General features: G+C 40.4%; 2 protein-coding genes across 2 annotated transcripts; both read right to left on the bottom strand.

Moving 5' to 3' along the window:
- Nucleotides 1-1,301: 1,301 nt before the first annotated feature.
- Nucleotides 1,302-6,068, bottom strand: LOC102434253 (adenylate cyclase type 10-like). Its single transcript, XM_023744894.1, has 5 exons — nucleotides 6,004-6,068; nucleotides 4,394-4,480; nucleotides 2,715-2,986; nucleotides 2,121-2,257; nucleotides 1,302-1,456 (listed from the first exon to the last, which is right to left on the bottom strand). Exons 2-5 carry the CDS (start codon nucleotides 4,451-4,453, stop codon nucleotides 1,302-1,304), a joined length of 624 nt encoding a protein of 207 aa, XP_023600662.1. The 5' UTR covers nucleotides 4,454-4,480; nucleotides 6,004-6,068.
- On the bottom strand, nucleotides 5,979-23,563 carry LOC102434768 (adenylate cyclase type 10-like). Its single transcript, XM_023744889.1, has 12 exons — nucleotides 23,270-23,563; nucleotides 22,361-22,465; nucleotides 19,084-19,122; nucleotides 18,199-18,342; nucleotides 13,824-14,029; nucleotides 13,443-13,533; nucleotides 13,262-13,350; nucleotides 8,060-8,136; nucleotides 7,765-7,954; nucleotides 7,229-7,284; nucleotides 6,356-6,509; nucleotides 5,979-6,193 (listed from the first exon to the last, which is right to left on the bottom strand). The coding sequence occupies exons 1-8, from the start codon at nucleotides 23,424-23,426 to the stop codon at nucleotides 8,068-8,070; spliced, it is 900 nt and encodes a 299-aa protein (XP_023600657.1). The 5' UTR covers nucleotides 23,427-23,563; the 3' UTR covers nucleotides 5,979-6,193; nucleotides 6,356-6,509; nucleotides 7,229-7,284; nucleotides 7,765-7,954; nucleotides 8,060-8,067.
- Between the last annotated feature and the right edge of the window lie 126 nt (nucleotides 23,564-23,689).

Here is a 23,689-nt window from a genome sequence, read left to right as displayed (position 1 = left end):
TTTAGCTGGGGCATGGGGCTTACATGCACCCATCCATCATGATCTCATTCCATCACACCTAAGCTATTCTTTGGGGCTCCGGAGAGTAGTGGTAGAAACTGCTGTGAGGACTCCCTCTGAAGAAAACCACTCGCTGCTGTTCTGCTAGCATGCTGTACTTCCTGACTTGGTCCTTCTATGTTAGTAAAGCCATTGCCAAGTGTGACCTATCATAGCTATAGGAGTATGAACTGTCTACATGGACTTAAAACCTCCAGAATAGCTTATAAAAGTGGACATACAATGAATATTTATAATGTACCATGATTTATTTCATTTGATCCTTAACTAACCCCATGAGGTAGATAGGAGCTATCATTACCCTCATTTGAGTGATGAGAAGACTAAGACTTACATAAGTCAATTAATTTATCTAAGGTTCCACAGCCAGTCAGTGAAGGAACCAACAGTACCCAGATTTTTTTGACTCCAGAGTCCTGGCTCTTAACTACCATGTTATTTCATATGTATGTCTCATATTCTCAGCAAGACCACCCTTGACTTGAAAGTATGTTTATTCATTATCATATCCCTCCAGAGGGCTTCCTATAGTACAATGGCTATCAAACACTTGAATATTAAAAGAAAAACTCATCTCTAAAAAGAAAAACATCCCTGTCTAATCATGCCTACCTAATGCTTTATCTTGTAAGTCATTATGAACTTACTCGGCACTCTTTTTATTAAACTCCTGCTATGTGCGTAACACTGCCTCTTCACTAGCACCAGAGTTTCTTAAATTTCAGCAACATTTTCTCCCTTGCTTATTGTTTGCTCCAGCACAGGAATATGCACAAAGAGAAACTCAAGACATGCTTTTATTAAACAACTAAAAAACGTTTCCATCATCAGTCAGTCCCAAGGAAAACAATGGGCTCACTTAAGTAAACCATTATTCAAGTAGCATTACAATTACTTAAGGGGTTCTTCAGGGGGTAATGTCAGAACTTCTTTCTGGAAGGCAGGTTTCTTTCTTTTTTTTTTTTTTAGAAGAAAATAAAACTAGTGCCTGGCTGGCATGGCTCAGTGGTTGAGCTTCAACCTATGAACCAGGAGGTCATGGGCTTGATCCCCAGTGGGGGGCATGCAGGAGGCAGCCAATCAATGATTCTCTCTCACCATTGATGTTTCTATCTCTCCCTCTCTCTTCCTTTATGAAATCAATAAAAATATTTTTTTTAAAAATGAAACTAGCATGATAATAAGAGACCTATACTCAGTCATCCACAAAGTTACTAATTGCAATGACATCTGTTATTGGTTCATTTGAGTTCTTTGAGGAACTTGCCTTTTAACAATGGTGGAAGAAGCACTGTGTCCAAGTTCACCTCATCCTTGACTGTGCAGACATAAAATTTCTGGTCTTCTTCAGAGCTGGCAGGAGAAATACTATACATTGTGGATTTTGTGGCATTGGCTGTAGGGAAAGAACACTATGACTGAGGAAAGCACCATGCTCAGTGACTGCAGTTTTAAAGGCACAAAAAGGCAAGAATTTAGTCAAGAAACTGAAAGGATGAAGATGAATGGAGCATATCACGTTTTAAGTGGTTTACCCCACCCATCCTGCCTGTTCTCTAATTTTCTCTTAGAAACTAACATTTTCTGCACCATGTGGTATCTGACATTCTCACGCTTCCTGTTTACCTGCCAATAGCCCTTACTTCTATTATACCACTGTCTAGGATGTCTTTCTCGATTTACACATTCTTTTCCTCCTCTCCTACCATCCTCCCTTCTCCTATTTCCCCCATCCAACTCCTCAAGTCATACCTCTCTACATAATGTGCAATTCTCTACTGAACTCTCATGTTTAGAAATTCTCTCTAGTGGACTGTCATGCTGATAGGCCCCATTTTTCCTATTCCTACTTCCTGCGCTGCTAAAAAAGGAATTATAGATTGATTGACTCAAGTTATCTGAGGCAGGTATTTAGTATTTTCACCATAGTTTCATATTATTTCCCACTTAGCTAGGGAGGCCTAATCTTACCTATAATGTCAGCAGAGAATAGGCATGTACCTTATAAGGGCTGGGAGATGCAGTTGGACCAGGTTAGAACCCTGGCAAGCTCAGCTTACCTGAGAGGGTCTCCCACTTGCTGTTCTCCTCCTCTCCCTTTTGTAGGTCATGAAAGAGTAATATGTCCTTAGAGAGAAGGTCCCGACATAGAACCTTACAGTAGAGGGGGTTTCCCAAGCACCTGCGAAGAAGGTAGCTGTAGAGAGGGAAGTACGGGATTGCTAACTAAAGATGCCCACTTGAAGAGAGCCATGCATAAGGGTATTCATAATAGGAATATTTCTTCTTTTGTTGAAGTCAGCACTCGATATACAATAACAGAGGGAAGCAGCAACCCAGAAATGTAAACAAAATTCTGATTGGCTTTGAAAGTTATATTGGCAGTAACTTTTCTTTTTTAACTATTTTGCTTCTATTGATGTTAAAAGGAACTAATGTTCCCTTGCTAAATGGCCTGGCAGAAACTGGCCTGACCACATATAACTGATGCATTAAGCAAGCCATCCAAGTCCTATCTGTCCTGTGAAACCCTGGTGGATAGCCCAGGGAAGCAGCCCTTACTGGTTTATAGGACTGTCTACCCTTACATCTCATCATGGTTACTAATGCCATTCCTCCCTTCATGAAATGCCCAGCTAGTCCCAGCCACTCACATCTGCAGCTCTTGGGGGATGCTCACCGCCCCTAGTTCCCAACATGCCATTTTCAATAGTGAGTTTGCTGCTAACTTCGAAATGGGCTTCAGCAGAGCCTGAGGGCTCTGCAGGACGTGCTGGGCCCCACCACACAGGGTGGAGGTAGGCATCAATGTCATCACCATGATGATGGGCACACTGGAGAGTAAAGTTCCCAAAAACTCCCAGGAAGCTGCATCCATATGCTGGGCCTCGTCAATGAGGAAAATCAGTGGTGTTTCCCTCACTGCCTGGAAATAACAGCAAAGGGACAATGACAACATCTGATTAGTAATGAAGTCACCTAACTTGCAAATCTACCATGAATTTCTCATCCATAATTTAAATAAAATGTCAATAGAGCCTGGGGTTTTCAGAGTAAAATGTAACCTAAGTCCAGGTAGTACTTTACTTTATAAATACAAAATGTAGCCTGTATATCTAACTTCTAAAGAAATGTACTGAGTTTCTTTGGACAAAAAAATACTCTAACAAAAAAATAAACAAAAATATTCTCCAAATGAAACTTAAAGCTTTCAAATATTTCCTCGTGCAAAGGGAATTCATAATTCTTTAAACTAGTCATTTCCAAACCAGGCTGCAAATCAGAATTTCCTGGGAGTGCTTGCTAAAACTACCAATTCCAGGCCCCACTCATGTAGACTTAAAAATGTATTTGGTTTTATCCACATTCCCCACTGCCACATGTAACTATTTTAATGTGTTAATCATATAACCTTTCATTTGTATGTTGTCCTTGTAAATGTGTATACTCGTTTTGTCAAGAATATTGTTTTTATATAAATGGCACTACAGTACAGATTCATTGTTTCTCTTTGTTAAGGACTGTTTTTAAGATCACTCTGTGTCACTATGTTTTCATCTCTTCCCTTACTTTAAACTTCTGCAATATAGTCCACGGTGTTCATCTCTGAGTTCATGCCAATGTCTCCTTAGCCTCTACAAACAAACACTGCAATAAATAGACTCCCTGGGATATAAATCCAGGAGTGGAATTGCTGGGTCTAGAGAATGCATGTTCTTAAAATTTGACTTTTACTTCTAGATTGCCTTCCAGAATGGCTGTATCACAGTTTTTGCTCTTATAGATTCTGTAATTTTGGGTAGGAGGTCTAAGTATCTGTATTTTTAATAGCTATGCACCTGCATTTACAACACACTGTTTTGAATCAAGTTGTTAAAATTTCATTAAGAAACAGGATCAGAAAGAAGTGAAGACCTGTATTGTATGCTGTGCTATATGATGGATTCAAGGTTAAAAATAGATAAAATGAAGATATCTTTCAAGAAGGCTAAGAAATGCCTAAGTCAAGGTGTGAGGTGGCTAGATTAAAATGAACATAAGCCACCCTAACCGGTTTGGCTCAGTGGATAGAGCATCAGCCTGCGGACTGAAGGGTCCCAGGTTCAATTCTGGTCAAGGGCATGTACCTTGGTTGCAGGCACATCCCTGGTGGGGGGTATGCAGGAGGCAGCTGATCGATGTTTCTCTCTCATCGATATTTCTCTCTATCCCTCTCCCTTCCTCCCTGTAAAAAAAATCAATAAAAATATTTTAAAAATTCATTAAAAAAATAAAATGAGCATAAGCCATCTCCACATATTAAGAGTTAATGGTATGTAGCAAAAGTACCCACCTCCTGTAGCACTTGAAAAAAACACTCTTTAATCTTCTTTTGTCTGGCCAGGTCATCCATGTGTGAAACTTCGAAGGATAAGGGAAACTGAGCAGAAAAATTACTCATATATTAGCATTCAAAGTGACAATCTAATAAAAATATACAGATTCTCAAAAGGGAATCGAAAATTATTCTATTTTGAGTGAGAATGGGTTTATACAGTATTGAGCATAGTGTTACAAACATCAATATATAGTTCAGAGGGTACATTGGTAGGTAGAGAGAGATAGATCCTTTCCATACTAGACTCTGGAAAACTCTTAAAGGGTCATGACTAAGGAATAAAATGACAGGTCGGACTAGCAATGTCACTTTGGACAGCTCCACTACCCGTTATTCCAAGCAAACCAGGTTAATGTGTGCATGAGACTTGTCAGAAACAACTGCAATAGACATCACCTAACATTGTTTCCTTGCAAGGCCAAGGCACATTAGTTACCATGGACCTGAGAACCAAAGTGGGGCTACTCCTTAACCACTTTGGCAGGGCCAGAGCTAGAGCCCTAGGCAAGGCCTGTCTTAAGACAGGGCTATGCTGAGGGATTGAACAGATTTTAGTTTTCTCTGTTTTCCATTAAATATATGCCTTGCAAGCTGGGTAGATTAGAAAAAGTGATGGAGGATGAAAAAATAGAATGTGGACCAGGGAATTCTTAGCCTACACTCTATTGGGTACCACGTGCACCCTGGACCACTGGAAGCCTTTGAGATTCAGATGCTGGTTCAAGTGACATCCTCCATGGCCAATGAAAGGAAAGGTAGGCTTAAAGAGCAACACTTGCAAACTGACTAGAGAGGACATGGATACAACTGCAAGGGATGCTCAACTGGTCAGGATCATCTTGATGGATTTAGCACTTTCACACTTACAATGCAACCTCTTATATACCATCTCCTTTAAAATCCATGCAAAAACCCTGTAAGTACGGAACTCATTTTCACAGGTGAAAAAACTGAAGCTCAGCAAGGCTAAGTGATTTGTGCCAGGACATACAACTAGCAGGTGTCAGAGTCAATCCTAGAATTCACTCTCCTCAAAAATCAGAAAGCCGGGGTTTTGCTGTCAAAAGGGTTTCAAACCTCACTTCTACCATTGCTGATTATGTGTTCTTAGCCCATATCCAATATAATAAAAGCCTAATATGCTAAGTGTCTGGTCATCCATTCAATTAATCAAAGAGTAATATGCTAATGATATGCTAAGGCTGCTCAACCACTCGCTATGACGTGCACTGACCACCAGGGGACAGATGCTCCAATCGGTAGGTTAGCTTGCTGCTGGGGTCCAGCTGATCAGGACTGAGCCAGATGGGCCAGACACACCCTGGAACCCTCCTGCGGTCCCTCCCTGGCTGGCCACCCTCCCGCACCCCTCCCTGGCCTCAATCATGCACCAATGTGGTCCCTCAGCCTGGCCTGCGTCCTCTCGGACCCCTTGGAGAGCCAGTTTCGGCCCAATCCTGCAGGCCAGGCCAAGGGACCCCAATGGTGCATGAATTCACGCACTGAGCCTCGTAGTATATATATAACATCAGTAATCCAATTCAGAAAGCCACTGCCTTCCTTACCTTTACAAAGAAGAGGTCATTAAAAAGGCAGTGAAGTGGTTCCTCCACTTTCCCACAAAGCTGTTTACGTAGGCACTCTTGCCGGTAAAAGGCTGGGCATGTATCAATTTCAAAGAAGATGGCCATGAGGGTCTGGATGGCATAGAAGTGTTGCTTGGAATCTGCTTCCTTCAGCTTCAATGACAACACCCTGGGGAATGTTACTATGGTCACGGGAAGGCCGTTGACCAATGGAGAGGTTACTCACTCTACCAGCCCAAGGATGTGGAATCTAATGATACAAGAGTCTCACCAACAAAGGAAAGGAGCCCCAAAAGAAGCACATGTCCAGTCAGAAAGCAGGTGTCTTTACCTGTGCTCTTCTTTCTGGGCCAGCAAGTTTATTTCAGCCAACAGCTGACTTTTTCCATAGCCCTTTCCACCTTCATACAGAACTGCTTGTCCCTTCTTCTGGTGCAAACATCCCTGCTGTGCCATTTGGAAGGCTTCTAGTTCTTTCTCCCGGTCTGTAGAGAGACAGGGGAGCACCTAATACTCCTGTGCTTCTTAGTAGACCCCATTTATTTGAATTAATTTGAAAAATTAAGTCTCAGAATGCCATTTCTCCCCAAGAATTCTTGGCAGAATCCCATTCTTTGGTGAAGCTTCACATATCTTCCCAGAAAGTTAACTTTGGCCTCTACAAATGCTGGGCGTGGTGGTTTGCTCCAGAGCCTAAGTAATGACATTCTGGACAATTAGGTACCACATGGATATGTCTTAGCTTTTTGTAAAAATTTCTATAATAACAATTTTTAATCAAAGTCCGTCATTGCTATGTAACGATAATGAACTATCTAATATATACAGATAAAAGAAATATAAAGAGAGAGAATTTACAGTGTAAGTGGCAACCGTCTCGGTGCTATCTTTACTGTCTAAGGATGAAGAATTTCCCTCTAAAGGTGAGCCACAACAAGCTGGTCAGATCTCAATAGCTGAACTCTGACTTACACAAATTCTTACTAAATGTTGGTACTTCTCAGGCCAAGTGATAGGACTCCCCCTGGAATTTAAACATTCAATGTGGAAAAGAAATGGCAAGTCCTCTTCAAAACGAACATAAATATACTAAGAAGGCTGCTTTCTATTTTTGATACAACTTAGAAGCATTTAATCTTGAAATTTTTTTATCATAATCACCATCTATAGCTGAAAAATATACAATTTAAGATAGAAAACTCACCTAACAAAGGGTGATTTTTATTTCTCACTCTGATCAAATGTCTCTTCCCAAACATGCTAGGAAAACAAAGGGAATGTCTCTATTAAAAATAGATTGGAATAGATAATATACCTCCAATTAATAGAGGAAAAATTGTCCTCATAAGTAAGTATTTTCAGATAACTCAAGAGATACAGAGTTATGTAAAAAAGAGTCTTTAAAAAATTTTAAAAATTTGGCAGAAGGGAGAAAGAACAATTATTGATTGTTCTAGGTTCAGGGAAGTATGAAGTACAGAAAGAAAAAAATAACACCTAGATTAATGACCTATTGCTATTCTCTTCCTGTTGGATAACAAGTTCACTGAGGAACTAGCAAAGAGCTAAACATAAAAGCTGAGGATCTCAGGAACAAAGCCCTTTTCTTATGTCTCTTACTTCAGCAGGCCGGTCCTAGAAGCATCTTTCTTTCTAATGTCATACAATCAAACACTGATTACTCCGATGCCCTGATTCAGTAAAAGAGATGGGAATGAACTATTACACAATGACACTCACATACATCTTCTATGGCCAAGATATTCATACGTCTTCCCAGGATTGGAGATGTTTCTCATCATTTTCTCAGGGAGTTTCTTGAAGTTGTAAGCAGGTAGCATGGATCTTAGATATGTTACCTCATCACAAGACACCAAACCTGGATAAGCAGTTATCATTCTGGCCACAAGGCTCACTTTCGGGCCAATAACTGTGTCAAGGGGACAGAAAAAAAAAAGGATGCAGAATTCTTGGTTCACCTCCTCCAGCTTTACCCCCTAAGTCAGAGAACTAACAGTCCAGTGTCCTATTCTACCTGTATATTCATGTCTTGCTACTGCCCCAACCACGCCACAGAATACTGGTCCATTGGTGATACTGATGGAAACAAGCCTGGGGATCAGAAAAGCAACAACACAGTCAGAAGCCTCCAAGTCAAGCATTATATTGGCCATTACTCAGATCCAGGCTAGTGCTAGAGCTCAGGATGAAAAAGGCCAGAGGCTGCTGTCAGTCTACATCACATGATGGGTACAAAATAATGAATATTAGGGAAATAACCAAGAGGAACAGAATGGCCCCCCTACTCCAGGAGTTTTACTTGGGGAGTAATTATTAGTAAAATGGCTAAAATACTTTATATCTGTCAGATACTTTATATATGCTTTTTGAAGTTCTTTCAAATTGACTACCTCATTTGATCCTTTAAGGGATAATGAATGAACAACAAACATGTGAAGTATACAGGGCAAATATTTGGACCGCATTTGACCACCACCACCACCAACTAAAAGTGAATTCCCTTTCCCAGAGTTACACAGCAAAGTCAACAGTAGACTTAGAATGAGAACCCAGGCCTCTGACTCCTAGGCCAGTGTATTTCCACTACACCACACTGCCTCAGATAAAACCTGAAAGTTAAATAGATCAACCGATGTCAGAACTGGGTTAATGGATCAAATAATGCTAGAATGTCAGAGTAAAGAAATAACCAAAACATCTGGCTGCTGACGGAAGGCTTCCTGAAGCAAATTAGACTTTGGGATATACATTTTAAAAATAAGTAATATTTTTTTCATTCATTCACACATGTATACATTCATCCATTTAATAGGCATTGAGGAGTATGTACAGTACCCAGAATTGGGCTGGGTTTTTATACAATACGGACCTGTACAAGAATACCCTTCCCTGGAAAAGTTCAATCTGAGGAGTAGAGTGATAGGGATCGAGGAAGGAGAAAAGACATAGTTATAGGTTAACAAGACAAATACTACACATTAGAGATCAATACAGCAAATTAACAGAGCCAACAGAAGGGAAGCATTAACTGGAGAGTAAAAAAAGTATTTCATAAAGGAGAAGACATATGATTGGATCTTGAAAGTTGAAGTACTGCCAAAATGGGGCATCAGCATTCTGTCTAGTGGGAAAAGCATAGTCTTTGAAGAATCTGGTGTGCTTCTGCAAAACTAAAAAGTTCAAGAAGGCTAGAGTGTAATAGTTCAAGAGTAGGGAAAGGTGAAGGGAGAAGTGGTCCAGCCTAGTCCATGGATGGAAAAGTACTGGAAATATGAATTATTTTAAGAGAGGTCATATACTGTTCTAGTGAGCAAAGGTTCAAAGGTGGCAATGAACAGAGAGTAAGTAGATTTACTTAACTGACATAAAAATTTCCTGTGAGAAATAACAAGATATGTGGATGGAGAAAGAGGGTGCAGTGAGCATAGTTTTAAGTTAAATCTACAAATAAACAATTTTCAGTTGTTCATGAACATGAATTGTAACAACAATCCTAACATTATTGTCTCCTGAGACATTAAAATTCTCTTGCAGAATTACCAGAATGACAGGAGTGAAGACTCTTACCATTCATTCACTGGGCCAACTGCCCAGGGCGAATAAAAGAGACACCCAAGACAAGAACCAGGCAGTTGGTTCTGCTGCCATAACAAGACTAAGACTAAAAATCTTATAATGTTTCATCATGCTTCTTTTGTTTAAAATGCCTTTCCCCACTTTCTCCATATACTAAACTCCTTTTATTCTCAATCTGGCTCAAACTTATTTCTATAGTTATGACTTCTCTGGAATCTCTGGTGAGAATTAACTATTTCTTTCCATAGCACTTTGTTGCAGCTCCTACAGCATTTTATTCCTGCAGTTAAATTTCATTGCATTAAAGAGAGTGGGTTACTTAGCTGAGGAGGTAGTGCCCCATTTCTCTTTATGTCCATCAAACCTAGCACATGAATGACTCATGGTCGTGTTCAACCAATGCTTGTTGAATGAATATAGTTATGCATGCAAGAAACTCAGCTATTAACAAGACAATGATAATTAAACAAATAACACTTTTCTCCCTTGGTTACTTCTTATTTCTTTCTATTATACTTTATGAGCCCCTTTGTTCTTCCTGGAAGTCCATGTTCCTTCCTTCTTTTAAAAATGCTTTTGCCCTGCAGGTGTGGCTCAATGGTTGAGCATCAACCTATGAAACAGGAGGTCACGGTTCAATTCCTGGTCAGGGCACATGCTCAGGTTGCAGGCTGGATTCCCAGTAGGGGGTGTGCAGGAGGTAGCAGATCAATGATTCTCTCTCATCATTGATGTTTCTATATCTCTTTCCCTCTTCCTTTCTCTCTGAAATCAATAAAAGTATGTTAAAAAATTAAAAATAAAAATGTTCTTCATTGATGAAGAATATGTTCTTTCTTCAATATATAAATATATAGATCAATGCAAAATTCAAGAGCAGAACAGACCAGCACTGGATGAGAAGGCCCAGCACACCCATAGTGGAGATAATATTTGAAAGCAGGCTGTAGAAGCATCTGTAGACCCCACCGTGCCTAAAAGAAGTGCCAGCACATATCTATCCTGGGCTAAGAGTCGGAGTATATAAGAAGCAACTGTAGCATCTTTTATCTGTAAAATAAGGAGTTGGATTAGATAATGTAAATTTCAGTACTAACATTCTATACTTGCCTCTACAATTATATCATATTTGTAATATATGCTTACTTTTTTGGAGAGTATTTATATTTTATAAGAGGCAGTTGTGGGGTAATGAAAATGACAGAATTTGAGGACAGAAGATCTGGGTTTCATTACCAGATCTGCTATATGCTAATAATTTATCTTCTGTGGTCTTACTTTCCTCATGTATAAAGACAGAGAAAATTTTCACACTGGTATCGTATATTACAGTATTCTATAAAATTTAAAGCATTGTATAAACATGTGACATAATTTTATTCATCTTGATTAAGTATGGCAAGCAAATAATCTTTGACTCAATGCTAACATTAGATATAACTATTTTTCAAATTGATTCCTGTATACACTTTCCCCATAGTTTTCTAGTGGGGAAAAAGATGTCATTTGAAAAATTCCAACCAACCTTGTCATAGTGCAACTAGTGGGAAAATGGAATTTTCTATTAACTAGGACTAGGAGTTTATAGAAGGTGGGAAGGCGAGGTGAATGTAGAGGAGGGTGATCATATCACTGTGAATTCCAGAAAACTTAATGGGTCTGGGAAAGACCAAGAGTGAAAGCCAGAAGGAGAGCATTAACCAGCTGTGGTTACTTCCCCTCCCTAATAGGTAGATAGACAACCTTTGTTCTGCATTCCTTCCACATACATATATACTATTTGTATTATATTAATGTACACATTTGCAGTGTTCTTCAGTTTTGCTATGTGCATTCTGTTCCTCCCCCTCTCCCACCCCATTGGATAGAAATTTATCTTCATTTGCTCTGGGTATCTAGGACACTGTTCTATAACTAGTGATTTCTTAATAGATTTTGTTTTCTGACTTCCCTTAGCATGTTCCCTCCCCGTTAGGAAGATTCTGGATGTCCTCAAACCCTGCTACTTGTCACAGCCTCCTACCATGCCCGAAGAGCCCCTGGGGCCTGAGGAGCTCCTCTCTGCCCCACCTTCCTCCTCACTTGGTCTCAGTAAGATTCTCCCAGCAGAAGTTGAAGATGCTGACTGAGCTTTCCAGGGCATGTGCACACTCATCTGGCTTCTTATCCCCAGGAAGGCCAAACACACAGAGGAACATGCAGCCCTGGGACAAAACAAGAAAGAAAAGAGAGTTTATCTGGGGAAGGAATATGGCTTGCTGCAGATGAACCAACTCCCCTGAATGAAGCCAGATCCTTTCTGGTCTTCTGTTAGGAATATAGGATTCTATAAGATTCATGAAATGAATGCTCTAGGCCACACCAACAGAGATTTAAGAAGAAGAAACAAAATCTTAATTTAACTATCCAAAGAATTAAAATTTAAAACTTAAGGAAATTTAATGGCAAGCACTTCAAAAATTCAATCTCTAGTGCATACTTTGAGCTAAATCTATGTGCTTCCATTTTCTTCACCTTTAATGTCAAGTATTAAAACTACTCTTTTTCAAGCTCCTTAATTATCTAAGAAAGATCTGATTACACTTACTCTACTAGTAGAGTCAGAAGAACATTCTTTATGCTTTCACAAGGATTTTTCAACAAGAATTAAACCAAAAAGGATATAGAGAGTAACCCTTGATTTCTCTGACAATTAACTAGAACATTCCATTCCTTGACTAATACTAGTTGAAGTTTTAATGTAAAATAGCATGTTGCAAAATAAGTAGCAGGATATATGACTTATGCCTGTGTTATGTGAGAGGCAAACTGGTCATACAAGGCTATTATTTTTCACTCACCTTTAATGCTTATGGCTCAGGTCCCCTTGTACTTACTTTCTCAAACATAAAGATCTGGCTCAGCTGGCCACCCCCTTTCTCTATGACTGTGGAGATGTACAATGCAGCCTCCTGGATAAGATGACACAAACGCAACATCCATCCTGTCTTGTGAAATTCTAGGCTGACCAAAACCATAGTCACGGTACGAAATTCAGATATATACTCCATAGGCTGGCCTTCATCAATCTACAAAGACAGTGAGTTACCCTGCCTGTATTGCCAACTGCCAGTATTATGTTTAGGAATTTTAATTCTACTTTCTGTGGTGAGTAGGACAAAATAAGTTAAGGGTATCAGACCAAATCTTAAAAGAAAATTCAGGTTTGAGAGATATATAAGATATACAAACCAGTACACTTGGAATGAAAACGGTTTGACTTTAAATCTAATTCACTGCTGAAGCTTGTTAAGCTTTTATATTTTCTAAAAGTTAGTTTGATATTTCCAATTCCATTAGCCATTACATATGTTTATATATACACACTTAGTCAACACATATTAATTAACTAAGTACATACTTACTCTATACCCTGCTATACAGTATATTAGTTTCTTGAGGGGCAAACTGAAAAACAAATATGGCTTTTACTTTCTAGGATTGAGAAATCTAATTAAAATTATAGGACAGGTCATCACAATAATTGGTGCAGGAGACAGACAAACTGGGTCGGTGCAAATAGGACATCACATGTAAATGCACACTTGTTCACACAAACACATGCACAGTCTACACGATGACTCAAGAACTGGAAAATAACCTTCTTCAAGAGGTTTTTCATTATGTGCTTCCGCAGAGTTTGCTCAAGTGCAGAGTCTGGATCCAACTCCAGGGCAGTTCTTAGAGTATCTGAGAAAAGGAAAACAAATGAATGTCTCCAGCCTTGTTGAAAATTAATCTTTAACATTTTGGGCTTGGGTAGAAAGAACAAAGTCACTTACTAGCACTTGTCCGGTAATGTGGCAGATAATTGAGGCACTTGTCAAAATGCTCATCAAAATCAAATGGGTCAGTGATCCGCATATCTCTTAACTATAGAAAGAAAACTGCTCAATTCTGTGCCCACCCATCAACTGAATTACCGTTGGTTCCTTAACATAGGGGCCGAGGATGCCATCTCCTTTGTTTATTATTTATCCTTTTAGCCTTACTGTTCTGCCTCATCTATCTTCCTGGGGAAATATCCCCCACCTCCCTCCAAAATAGAGTTCCAATGGTTGTTGTTTTGGTTAGGCAATATGTGACCACCACCAGAGCACTGCCTGCCATGTGCAGTAGAAAGGCCTTTGCAGAATGTGCAATGGATGGTGCCAGCCTCCTACCTTCACAGCTTCATCCTCCTTCATGATTTCCACTTCAAACATGTACTGCTCACAGAGTGTCCAGCAGTTCCAGGACAAGACAATCTCATTTGCCTGAGCCAAACGCTGAGCTAACTGGACATCATCTACATCCCGCCCAATCACCAAGAGGTACTGTCGTTGTTCATCTCCAACAATAACTTGGGAAATCCGACCTGCAGATAGACCTATCCAGAAAAAAGGAGACAAGTGGTGAATAGCCAAACTCAACTGAATATACAAAGGGAGGGGTCTGGAATCCTCACACTGCTCTCTGCATCATGCCAATCTTGTTATTGCCCATAGTTGCAGAAATATTAGATGAGCTCAACTTGAAAAATAACACCTTGCCTCAGATTTCTTTCTGTCTCAAACACAGCTAGAGACAGACACTCAAACAAGTCAGAGGTGTATGGGGGAAGAAACAAAAGATCCTAGGCTTCTGAGAGTCTTGTCTCTAAATTGCTCTTCTAATGGACAACTAGGGCCTGCTGGCAGAGACCTAATGGTTACGCTCAGACACTGCTGTCACAGTGACCACACCATCCCTCCTCGCATGTAACCCGGGCTGATGAATAGATATTTTAACAGACATGGGCTAAGTCACCTAATCCAACTAAAAACAAGGGAAAAATGGCAGAGACATATGCTTTTGGCCAATATGGACAACATGTAGTGAATTTACTATAATGTTCAGAACTAATAAATTGGAAAAAATACACAACATAATTTTCAAGATACTGGGATATCAGGTAATGGAAAACAATGATGCCTGAGAAATGGGAAAACAAGGTGAACCCTCTGATACCCCAACTACTGTCAAGTTTCCAGGACACATCTCGGGGAGTGGAAACCCAGGTGCAGCCCAGAAGACTCCCTGAGTTGGAGACAAAGTTAGGAGTCTGAGTAGGGCAAGGTGGCTAGAGGCAATAGGGCACTGTGCCTACTGATGAGAAACTCCACAATCTGTACAGGGTCCCTCAAGCTTTTAGCTGAGTACTAGTAAGTGCATCAATATGAAGAAACCACCTGAGGCTTGGGAAAGAATCACCTGAAAAGATTAAAAGGAACAATCCCCGATATCACACAGGGCTGGGAATAGTTCCTGTCCCCACTGGCCAGAGTGTCAAACTTAGTAATTCTCAGGACATTGAAGGGGCTTGCCTCAGGAATAGGGCAAAACTAGCCCTAGACTAAACACAACTCTGGTCCCATCCAACAAAGTTTAAAAGTGAAACCCTAAAGGATCAAGCTACCCACATCTCAGAATGAAGTTCAAGAATATTATGGCAAGATTTTATGAATCTAGCGCTCAGCAAGGTAAAATTCACAATGCCTGGCACACACTAAAAGTTACCAGACATGCAACTTTTTGGATAATATGACCCACAGTGAGAAAAAAAATAAATCAATCAAACATAACCCAGAATAACACAAATGATAAAATTAGTAGAAAGAATATAAAGAGTTATAACTACATTCCATATATTCAAGAACCTAGAGAATAGGCTGAATAAATAGAGACATGAAAGATAAATAAGGACCTAAATCAAACTTCCAAGGATAAAAACTACAAGGCTTGAGATAAAAAATACATAAGGCAGGAATAAAGGTAATTGCAAAAAAAAAATTGCAAATCTGAATAAACAGCAATAGAAACTATCCAAAATGAAAGACATGGAAAAAACAAAACAAAACAGTGAACACAGCACCAGTGAGTCATGGGACAATTTCAAGCAGTGTATAGCATGTTGTAATTGGACAGAAGAAGAGGGAAACAGAAAAAAATTGAAGAAATATAGGCAGAACATTTTCTAAATTTGATAACTAAAATCCTAGAGATCAAAGAACCTCAATGAACCATAAGCACAAGAAAAAAGAAAAGAAAAACAAAACACTAAAAAATACCAAGGCATATCATAAGATGACCTAAAACCAGTAATAAAGAAAAAATCTTTAAAAGCAGCCAGAAGAGCCCAACCAGGCGTGGCTCATGGTTGAGCATCGACCTAGGAGCCAGGAGGTCATGGTTAGATTCCCAGTCAGGGCACATGCCCAGGGTTGTGGGCTCGATGCCTGGTAGGGAGCATGCAGGAGGCAGTCGATCCATCATTCTCTCTCATCATTGGTGTTTCTCTCTCTCTCTCTCCCTTTCCCTTCCTCTATGAAATTAATTAAAAAAAAAAAAACAGCCAGAAGAAAAAATAAAAAGACACATTATATACAAAGAAATAATGATGAAAGCAGATTTCTTGTTGGAAACATCACAAGCTAGAAGATAGAGCAACAGCTTTAATGTAAGAGAGAAATAAAATCTGTCAACCTAGAAATTAATAACATTAAAAATATCTTTAAAAAAAAAGATTTAGCCCTGACCGGTGTGGCTCAGTGGATAGAGTGTCAGCCTGTGGACTGAAGGGTCCTGGGTTCGATTCTGATCAAGGACATGTACCTTGGTTGCGGGCACATCCCCAGTAGGGAGCGTGCAGGAGGCAGCTGATTGATGTTTCTCTCTCATCGATGTTTCTGACTCTATCCCTCTCCCTTCCTCTCTGTAAAAAATCAATAAAATATATTTTTAAAAAGATTTAAATAAAGATTTTTCCAGACATACAAACACTGGAAACACATCTCCAGCAAATTCATACTATGAGAAATGTTAAAGTTCTTCAAACAGACAATGACAAGGGCATGAAGAAATTGGAACCTTCATTCATTGCTAGAGGGAAAGTAAAATGGTACAATCACTTTGGAAAAAAGATTAGCAATTTCCCTTTTATTTATTGATTGATTTCTAGAGAGAGAGAGAGAGAGAAAGAAAGAGATCAATTTGTTATTTCACTTATTTATTCATTCATTGCTTGATTCTTGTTGTGCCCTGACCTGAGATTGAACCTGCAACCTTGGCATGTCTGGAAGACGCTCTAACCAACTGAGCTACCCAATCAGGACAAGATTAGCAATTTCTTAAAAAGGTAAACATACATCTACCATATGACCCAGGGCCTCTACTCCTAGGTATTTACCCAAGAGAAATTAATATGTATGTCCACACAAAGACTTGTGCACAGATGTTCATAACAGCTTTATTTGTAATAGCCAAAAATTGAGCACTCAATTATCCAGCAAAAGTGAGTAGACAGTGGCTCTATGAAGCACACCCCTACCTTTCCCCACACCCTTCTGTCCCCAGGGCTCTCTCTTCCCTGCTGGAGCATGCCTGAACCTCTTCGTCTTTCATCTTTCAAGGAGCATCTCTCTCTCCCCACTAATCTCTAAGGGCTCTTTTGCTATAACTTGTTTCCTGAGCCCATTTCTTCTACAGCTCACTTCTTCTACCTCTGTGACTTTCTAAATAAAACTTTCTCTTATAATTTGAGTCTTGGCTCTGAATTCTTCTCTTAGCCATAACTTTTAAAAAACTGAATGGAGAAACAAATTGTAGTAAATCCATACAATAAAATACTACTTGTTCTCATATATATTTTGGAGATACTGCTATATCAGAACATATTTTTTAAGTTGCAGAGAATCTCATTGAGTAGACATATTTAGTGCTTAATCAGTCTCCTACAGATGGACTGTTTTCAACCTTTTATTATAAACCATATTGCAATCAATAATCTTGTACATATGACATTTCATGTATCCTCAGGTATTCCTATAGAATAAATGTTCAGAAGTAGGATTGCTGGGATAAAGAATAAATACATTTGCCCGGCTGGTGTGGCTCAGTTGGTTGAGCGTTGTCCCACGCACCAAGAGGTTGCTGGTTCCATTCCCAGTCAGGAAACATGCCAGGGTTGTGGGCTCAATCCCCAGAAGGGGGCATGCAGGAGGCAGCTGATCAATGTTTCTCTCTCATTGATGTTCCTCTCTCTTCATCTCCCTTCCTCTTTCTCTAAAATCAATAAAAATATATATTTAAAAAAAGAATAAATGCATTTATAATCTTGATTACTGAATCATCTTCCATATGTTATATCATTGTTGATTCCTACCAGTACCACATAAGAAGGCTTACTCTTCACAGCCTCAATAGTATGTTTAGCATCTGAATTTTTTAGATGACAAATGATCTCAATTGGCATTTTTCTTATTATGAAGTTGACCATCTTATGTATTTCTTTGTTTATGTACTATTTATTCATGTCCATTTTTCTCTTAGAACGTTAGTTTTTTTATTTCTATGTGTTTTTTATTTCTCTGTGTTCTTTCTATGTTAAAGAATTCATCCTTTGTGTACATGATATAAGTTGCAAATATTTTTACCCAATTTATCTTTTGAAATTTTTATAGTGTTTTTTTTTTCCTGTGGTTGTTGTTTTCCAATTGGATATCTTTTAGTAGCTACTACCTATCTTTAGCTGCAGGTCCTGGCCTTCTCTGGTATGGTAGACCCCAAATTTCTCCTGTATCTCCAGACTGCATTTTGCCACGAGGGTAATGATGTCACTCAGTTGATTCTGTTCCACTGTCCAGAGTGCCAGGAGGACATTCCCTGCAGAGACAAAAGATAGGCTGACAGAGGTCAAATATCTGGACTCACTTGACCAGGACAAAGACCCCAATAATGCAGAAGGTATCATGCAAGGTGTCAGGCAAGGTTTCTTGGCTCTATATATTATGCTTGCTTAAAATATTGCTTTAGAGCCTCAAAATGACTTGAGCATATAAATAAAGATGACTAGGTAGAAGCTGAAATGTTACTAAGGTTTAAAGATAGTTTAAGGGTAGTTTAATAATAGTTTTGCTAATCTTCCTTCCACCAGTGTACTAAAAGATGATGAGGGGTACTTCATAAAATGTAGGTTCATATTCAAATATAATTTTATGGTTGGTTTAAGTTTAAATAAAAAGATGGTTCAACAGTGTGGCATAAAGCTGTTAATGATCCTAAGAGTTCTCCAGATAGGAGACTTTTTACTCCTCCCTGTCTTACATTTAGTTTCTGCTACTAATGACTAAGTTTCTCATTAGTTTACTCATGAATACTCTACAGGCACTTGTTTTTCTGTCATTCAATCTAAGCAAAATGTAAAGCAATGTGAGCTTAATATGGGCAAGGCTTTCCCATTAGACTTGGAGACCCCCAGAGATTGTGTCTTTCTTATCTTCATTTCTCCAGGCCCAGCACATATTAAATAACCAAACAATGTTGAATAAACAAATATGCCATACTCCACCTAAATATAGTCTTCCTCACGTAGTCCACAAAATATTCAGAAAAACTGAAATATACCTGTGATATTTAGGATATCTCCTCCAAAACAGAGTACATCTGAAATTGAGTAAGGGAGAGAGGAAAATAAGTCAAAATCAGAACTATACCAGATCATAGAAGAATCATATGTGATCAAAGAATGACCTACTGAGTTTTTCCTTATATCTTTTCAGGTCTTTGTGTGTATTTCAAGGCTCAGGTTCCTTCTCCCTTTCTTCTAGCTTCTCCTCAAATCCACCTTTACTTATATCACTTTCTCTAAAGTGGCAGAAATACTTCTGTTCCTTCAAAGCTACCCCTTTATTTGTCCTCTGGATCCTCGCCTGGCTTACCCTCTCAAGAACTTCACTCCCTCCCTTATCTTCTATTGGATCATTCCTAGAAATATTTTTTTTAAAATAAAACACAACAAAACAAAACTAACCTACTTATTTTTGACTTTAGCTTCTTCTCTAGCTATTAGGGCCATTTTTGTGCTACATTCCCAGTAAAAATATTCTCAAGAGTTGACTATATACAATTTTCTCCTCATATCCTATTCATTCAATTTTTTTCTCTACCATTCTCTTCTCAGCTTACTCCAATCTGACTTACATCTCTGTCACTTCACTAAAATTATCAAAATCATCAACAGCATTCATCTTGCTAAATTCAGTATTTTCTGATCTCACTGTATTAGGCACCTTTCATTTTCAACTCAGCTAGCCACCACCTCTTCTTCTAGAGACACTACTTCCCCTTTGGTTACGTAAATACCACAATATTCTACACCTCATTGTCTGTCTTATAGACTCTTTTATAGGTTATTTCTCCCTAATCATAATCCTTGCCTGGAGTTTTTCAAGCCTCAGTCTTAGGATCTTTCTCTTTATTTATATTCTCCCCATCAACTCACACTTTGATTTCTCTATTTGAATGATTTATTGACATTTCAAGCTCAATATATTCAAAAAGAATCCTGATTTTCTTTCTCAAAGCTCAGACTTTCCCATTTTGGTAGGTGATGCCACCATCAATTCAGTTATGAAAGCTGAAAACTTGAGAGTCCCTTTCCTCACTACTTCCCACTGAAAAAATAATCAGCCCGGCTGGTGTGGCTCAGTGGTTGAGCATTGGCCTATGAACCAGGTCACAGTTCAATTCCCAGTCAGGGCACATGCCCGGGCTGTGGGCTCAGTCCTCAGTGTGAGGCACGCAGGAGGCAGCAAAATAATGATTCTCTCTCATCACTGATGTTTCTATATCTCTAGCTCTCTCCTTTCCTCTCTGAAATCAATAAAAATATATTTAAAAAAAAAGAAAAGAAAAAATACATCAGCTAATCCTGTCTGTTGAACCTGCAAAATATACAGGGTGTCCCCCCCACCCCCCCGCAAATGTATACACACTTTAACAGCTGGTAGCTTAATTTTAAAAATAAAATTTGTTTTAATAGACACTGTCTTTATATAATTATTCAAAGTATGTGTATATGTTTTTTGGGGACACCCTATATATAAAATCAATCCATCGCCATACGACTCCACTGCCATATCTTGAGATCAATATTTTCAACCTTGACTGTGCAATGGAATTGCCTGTAAAACTTTTAAAATTCCAACTCCTGGGCCTACATCAAGATAGTATGATTTAACTGATGTAGACATCAGGACTTTGAAAAGCTCCCCAAGTGGTTATCTAACATGCTGCCAAGGTTGAGAACCACTACCCTAGACGAAATCTCCATCATCTTTCACAGCTGTCCCAATGATCTCTTCCAGCTTCCATTGTTACCACCTACCCTTCTTCAGCTCCCTATAATCCAATCTCCCCGAGGCAGCTAACTTGAGCTTTAAAAAAATGTAAATCAGATCATACTCCCTTGTGGGAAGATTTCTAGTTTCCCTTTGTACTGACATGTATAATCCAAACTCCTTACTATGGCCTATACAGCTTGATGATCTCCAACCTCACCTCAAGCCACTTTTCTTCCACTAGCTATGCCCTAGCCCAGGGAGGGGAACCTTTTTTCTGCCAAGGGCCATTTGGATATTTATAACATCATTTGTGGGCCATACAAAATTATCAACTTAAAAATCAGCCTGCTTTAATTAATTCATTCCTAATGCCTTGGCCGGGCCAGATCAAATGATTTCCTGGGCCTTATGTGGCCCACAGGCCAGATGTTCCCCACCCCGGCTCTAGCCACACTGGCCTTCTCACTTCCCAGAATATGCCAAGTTTTCTCCCATCTCAGAAACTTTGTACTTGGCTTTCTTCCATCTGAAATGCTGTACACTTGGCTCTTCACAACGTGTTCCTTTCATCACTTACCTCTCAGCCTAAACACCCCCTCTGATTACCCTAATATAGAAACGCTCACCCTATAATTCTTCTTTTTAAACCATCACACCCTATTTATTTCCTTTGTACAATGTATAATCTATAATTGTTCATTATTTGTCTATCCCACAAGGACAGGTACTATGTCTTATGTACCTGTATTTCTAGTACCCAGAAGTTCCTGATGTTACAATTCCTAATTCATAACTTCTATCTCCCCCTTTCATCTACACTTGGTGAGAAGAATTGAAAGACCTTTAACACTTGCTCCTCAGGGGTTAGGGGTCGGTCAAATAATCATTTCTAAAGGAGACAGCGCAAAGTTAGTATTCCGGTGACTCTCAGAATGATGGACATAATTGCATGGGGCACCGTCCGTCAAGAATGGGAATATTATATAGGTACTAAAGGGTATAGGGCCAGAGTAATTTCTGTTGGGTAGGCCTAACCAGACTGAAAGGTGAACAACAGGGTTTTGCACCCTCTGCACCTATTATAGTGCATGTCACAGAGTGGGCACTCAAAAACACGTTTACTGAACAAAGGAGTTTCTTTTCCAAATTAGGCAAATATGCATGAGCTTAATACATGGCAGAAAATAAACACCCATTCCTACCTCACAGGACCAAAATGCAATGCTGGCATGGGAAGGTGTTTTCTAAATTTGACATACACACATGAGGCATGTTACATTATTGTTAGAAGAGACAACCTGAGGAATGCTTTATTTTGAAATAAAACACAAACATGCAAAGTTAAAACTAGCTGTTCTTCTGTTTCTGAACATTGAGTCAACGGGATGTGAGACTGGACAGAATGGCAGATACAAAGATCTAGCTTGTCGGAACAAATGTGAGTAACACTGAAAGAATGGTCCTTCAGTGTCCCTTCTAAGGTACCCCAGGACCCCTGCTATCGCCAACCCGCGGGAGCCCAGGCCACGCCTCCTTGCCCCCCTGCAATGGCCACTCACGCTCGATGATGTCACTAATGTAATAACTGAAAATGTGGGCCAGTTTGTCCAGGTCATCTTCCGACTTGCAGGTCAGGCTGAACCTGTCCATCAATGCTGTGAACCCTAGCCAACAAAGCAGAGATGATTACGTTAGCTGACAATCCTCAACTTTTAATGCCTCCACGTGTCAGACCCGGGTAAAGGGAGCAGATGTCTTTTTTTTTTTTTTAAAATATGTTTTATTGATTTTTTACAGAGAGGGAGAGGGATAGTTAGAAACATCGATGAGAGAGAAACATCGATCAGCTGCCTCCTGCACACCTCCTACTGGGGATGTGCCCGCAACCAAGGTACATGCCCTTGACCGGAATCGAACCTGGGACCCTTCAGTCCACAGGCCGATGCTCTATCCATTGAGCCAAACCGGTTAAGATGGGAGCAGATGTCTTGGGCTTTAGCAACCCCATCGTCCTTTCAGGGGGTGGGGAAGTCGGGGTTCACTGCTCCAGGAGCTGCAGACGGTGAAGCCAGCGCCCCCTCGCCCACCCTTCCCTGAGGCGCCCCGGCCGAGGGACCCCAGGATTTCTCCCCACGTGAGAGGCAGGCAGCACACGGGAACAGGTTCATGCTTGGTGGAGAGCTCGTGGTTTGAGCTCCTTGAATCTCTCATCTTCATGACACACATGCTCCCTAGACACCCGTTAAATGAACAGACTCTCAGTGTTGAGTCTCAATTTCATGCTTTCTGAAGAGAACCCAAGGGCTAAGCCAAAGCATCCCTAGCGGCGTCCTCCTGCTCGGAAACGGCGCTGGTCCCGCGGGCGACCGGCAGAGAAAGGCGCCTGAGCTCCCGGGGCTCTGGGAGCGGAGGCCCAACGGCCGCCGCCGGGGCGGGCCGGGGAGCGACGCGCCTGCCCTCGCCCTCACCCGTCACGTGGACGCCAAGGAGGACGCCCTGGGCCGTGGCCAGCTCGGGTTCTGGTGCCCGGGGCTTCCGGAAGACCAGCAGGTCGGGAAGTAGCGCCGCCAACCGGGCCTCCACCGGCCACAAAAGCGGCGCTCTCTCCCGGTCGCCGGTCGCCATGACGGCGGCGGGGTTGCCCGCCGACCTACCGGAAACAGGGCCCCCCGAGTAGCAGCCAATTAGCGTGGCGGTCCTGGCGGGGCCCTCCCACCAACCAATCAGTGTGGGCTTTCTTGCGGCACCGCCCCACCTGCCTCCGGCCGCCGCTGCCTTTGCTCTGGGTTCCGGGGCGGAAGGCGGGGCTGCTAAGAGCAGGGCTTTCAGAACCGCAATGCCCTCGTGTTTTCATGAAATATGGTAGTGAAGATGCTTCTACCACAAAG

The sequence above is a fragment of the Myotis lucifugus genome, unplaced genomic scaffold, assembly GCF_000147115.1.
Source record: "Myotis lucifugus unplaced genomic scaffold, Myoluc2.0 scaffold_496, whole genome shotgun sequence".
In the NCBI taxonomy this organism is placed as follows: domain Eukaryota; kingdom Metazoa; phylum Chordata; class Mammalia; order Chiroptera; family Vespertilionidae; genus Myotis; species Myotis lucifugus.
The sequence above is the reverse complement of the archived record's forward strand: the minus strand, read 5'-3'. Positions and strand labels throughout refer to the sequence as shown.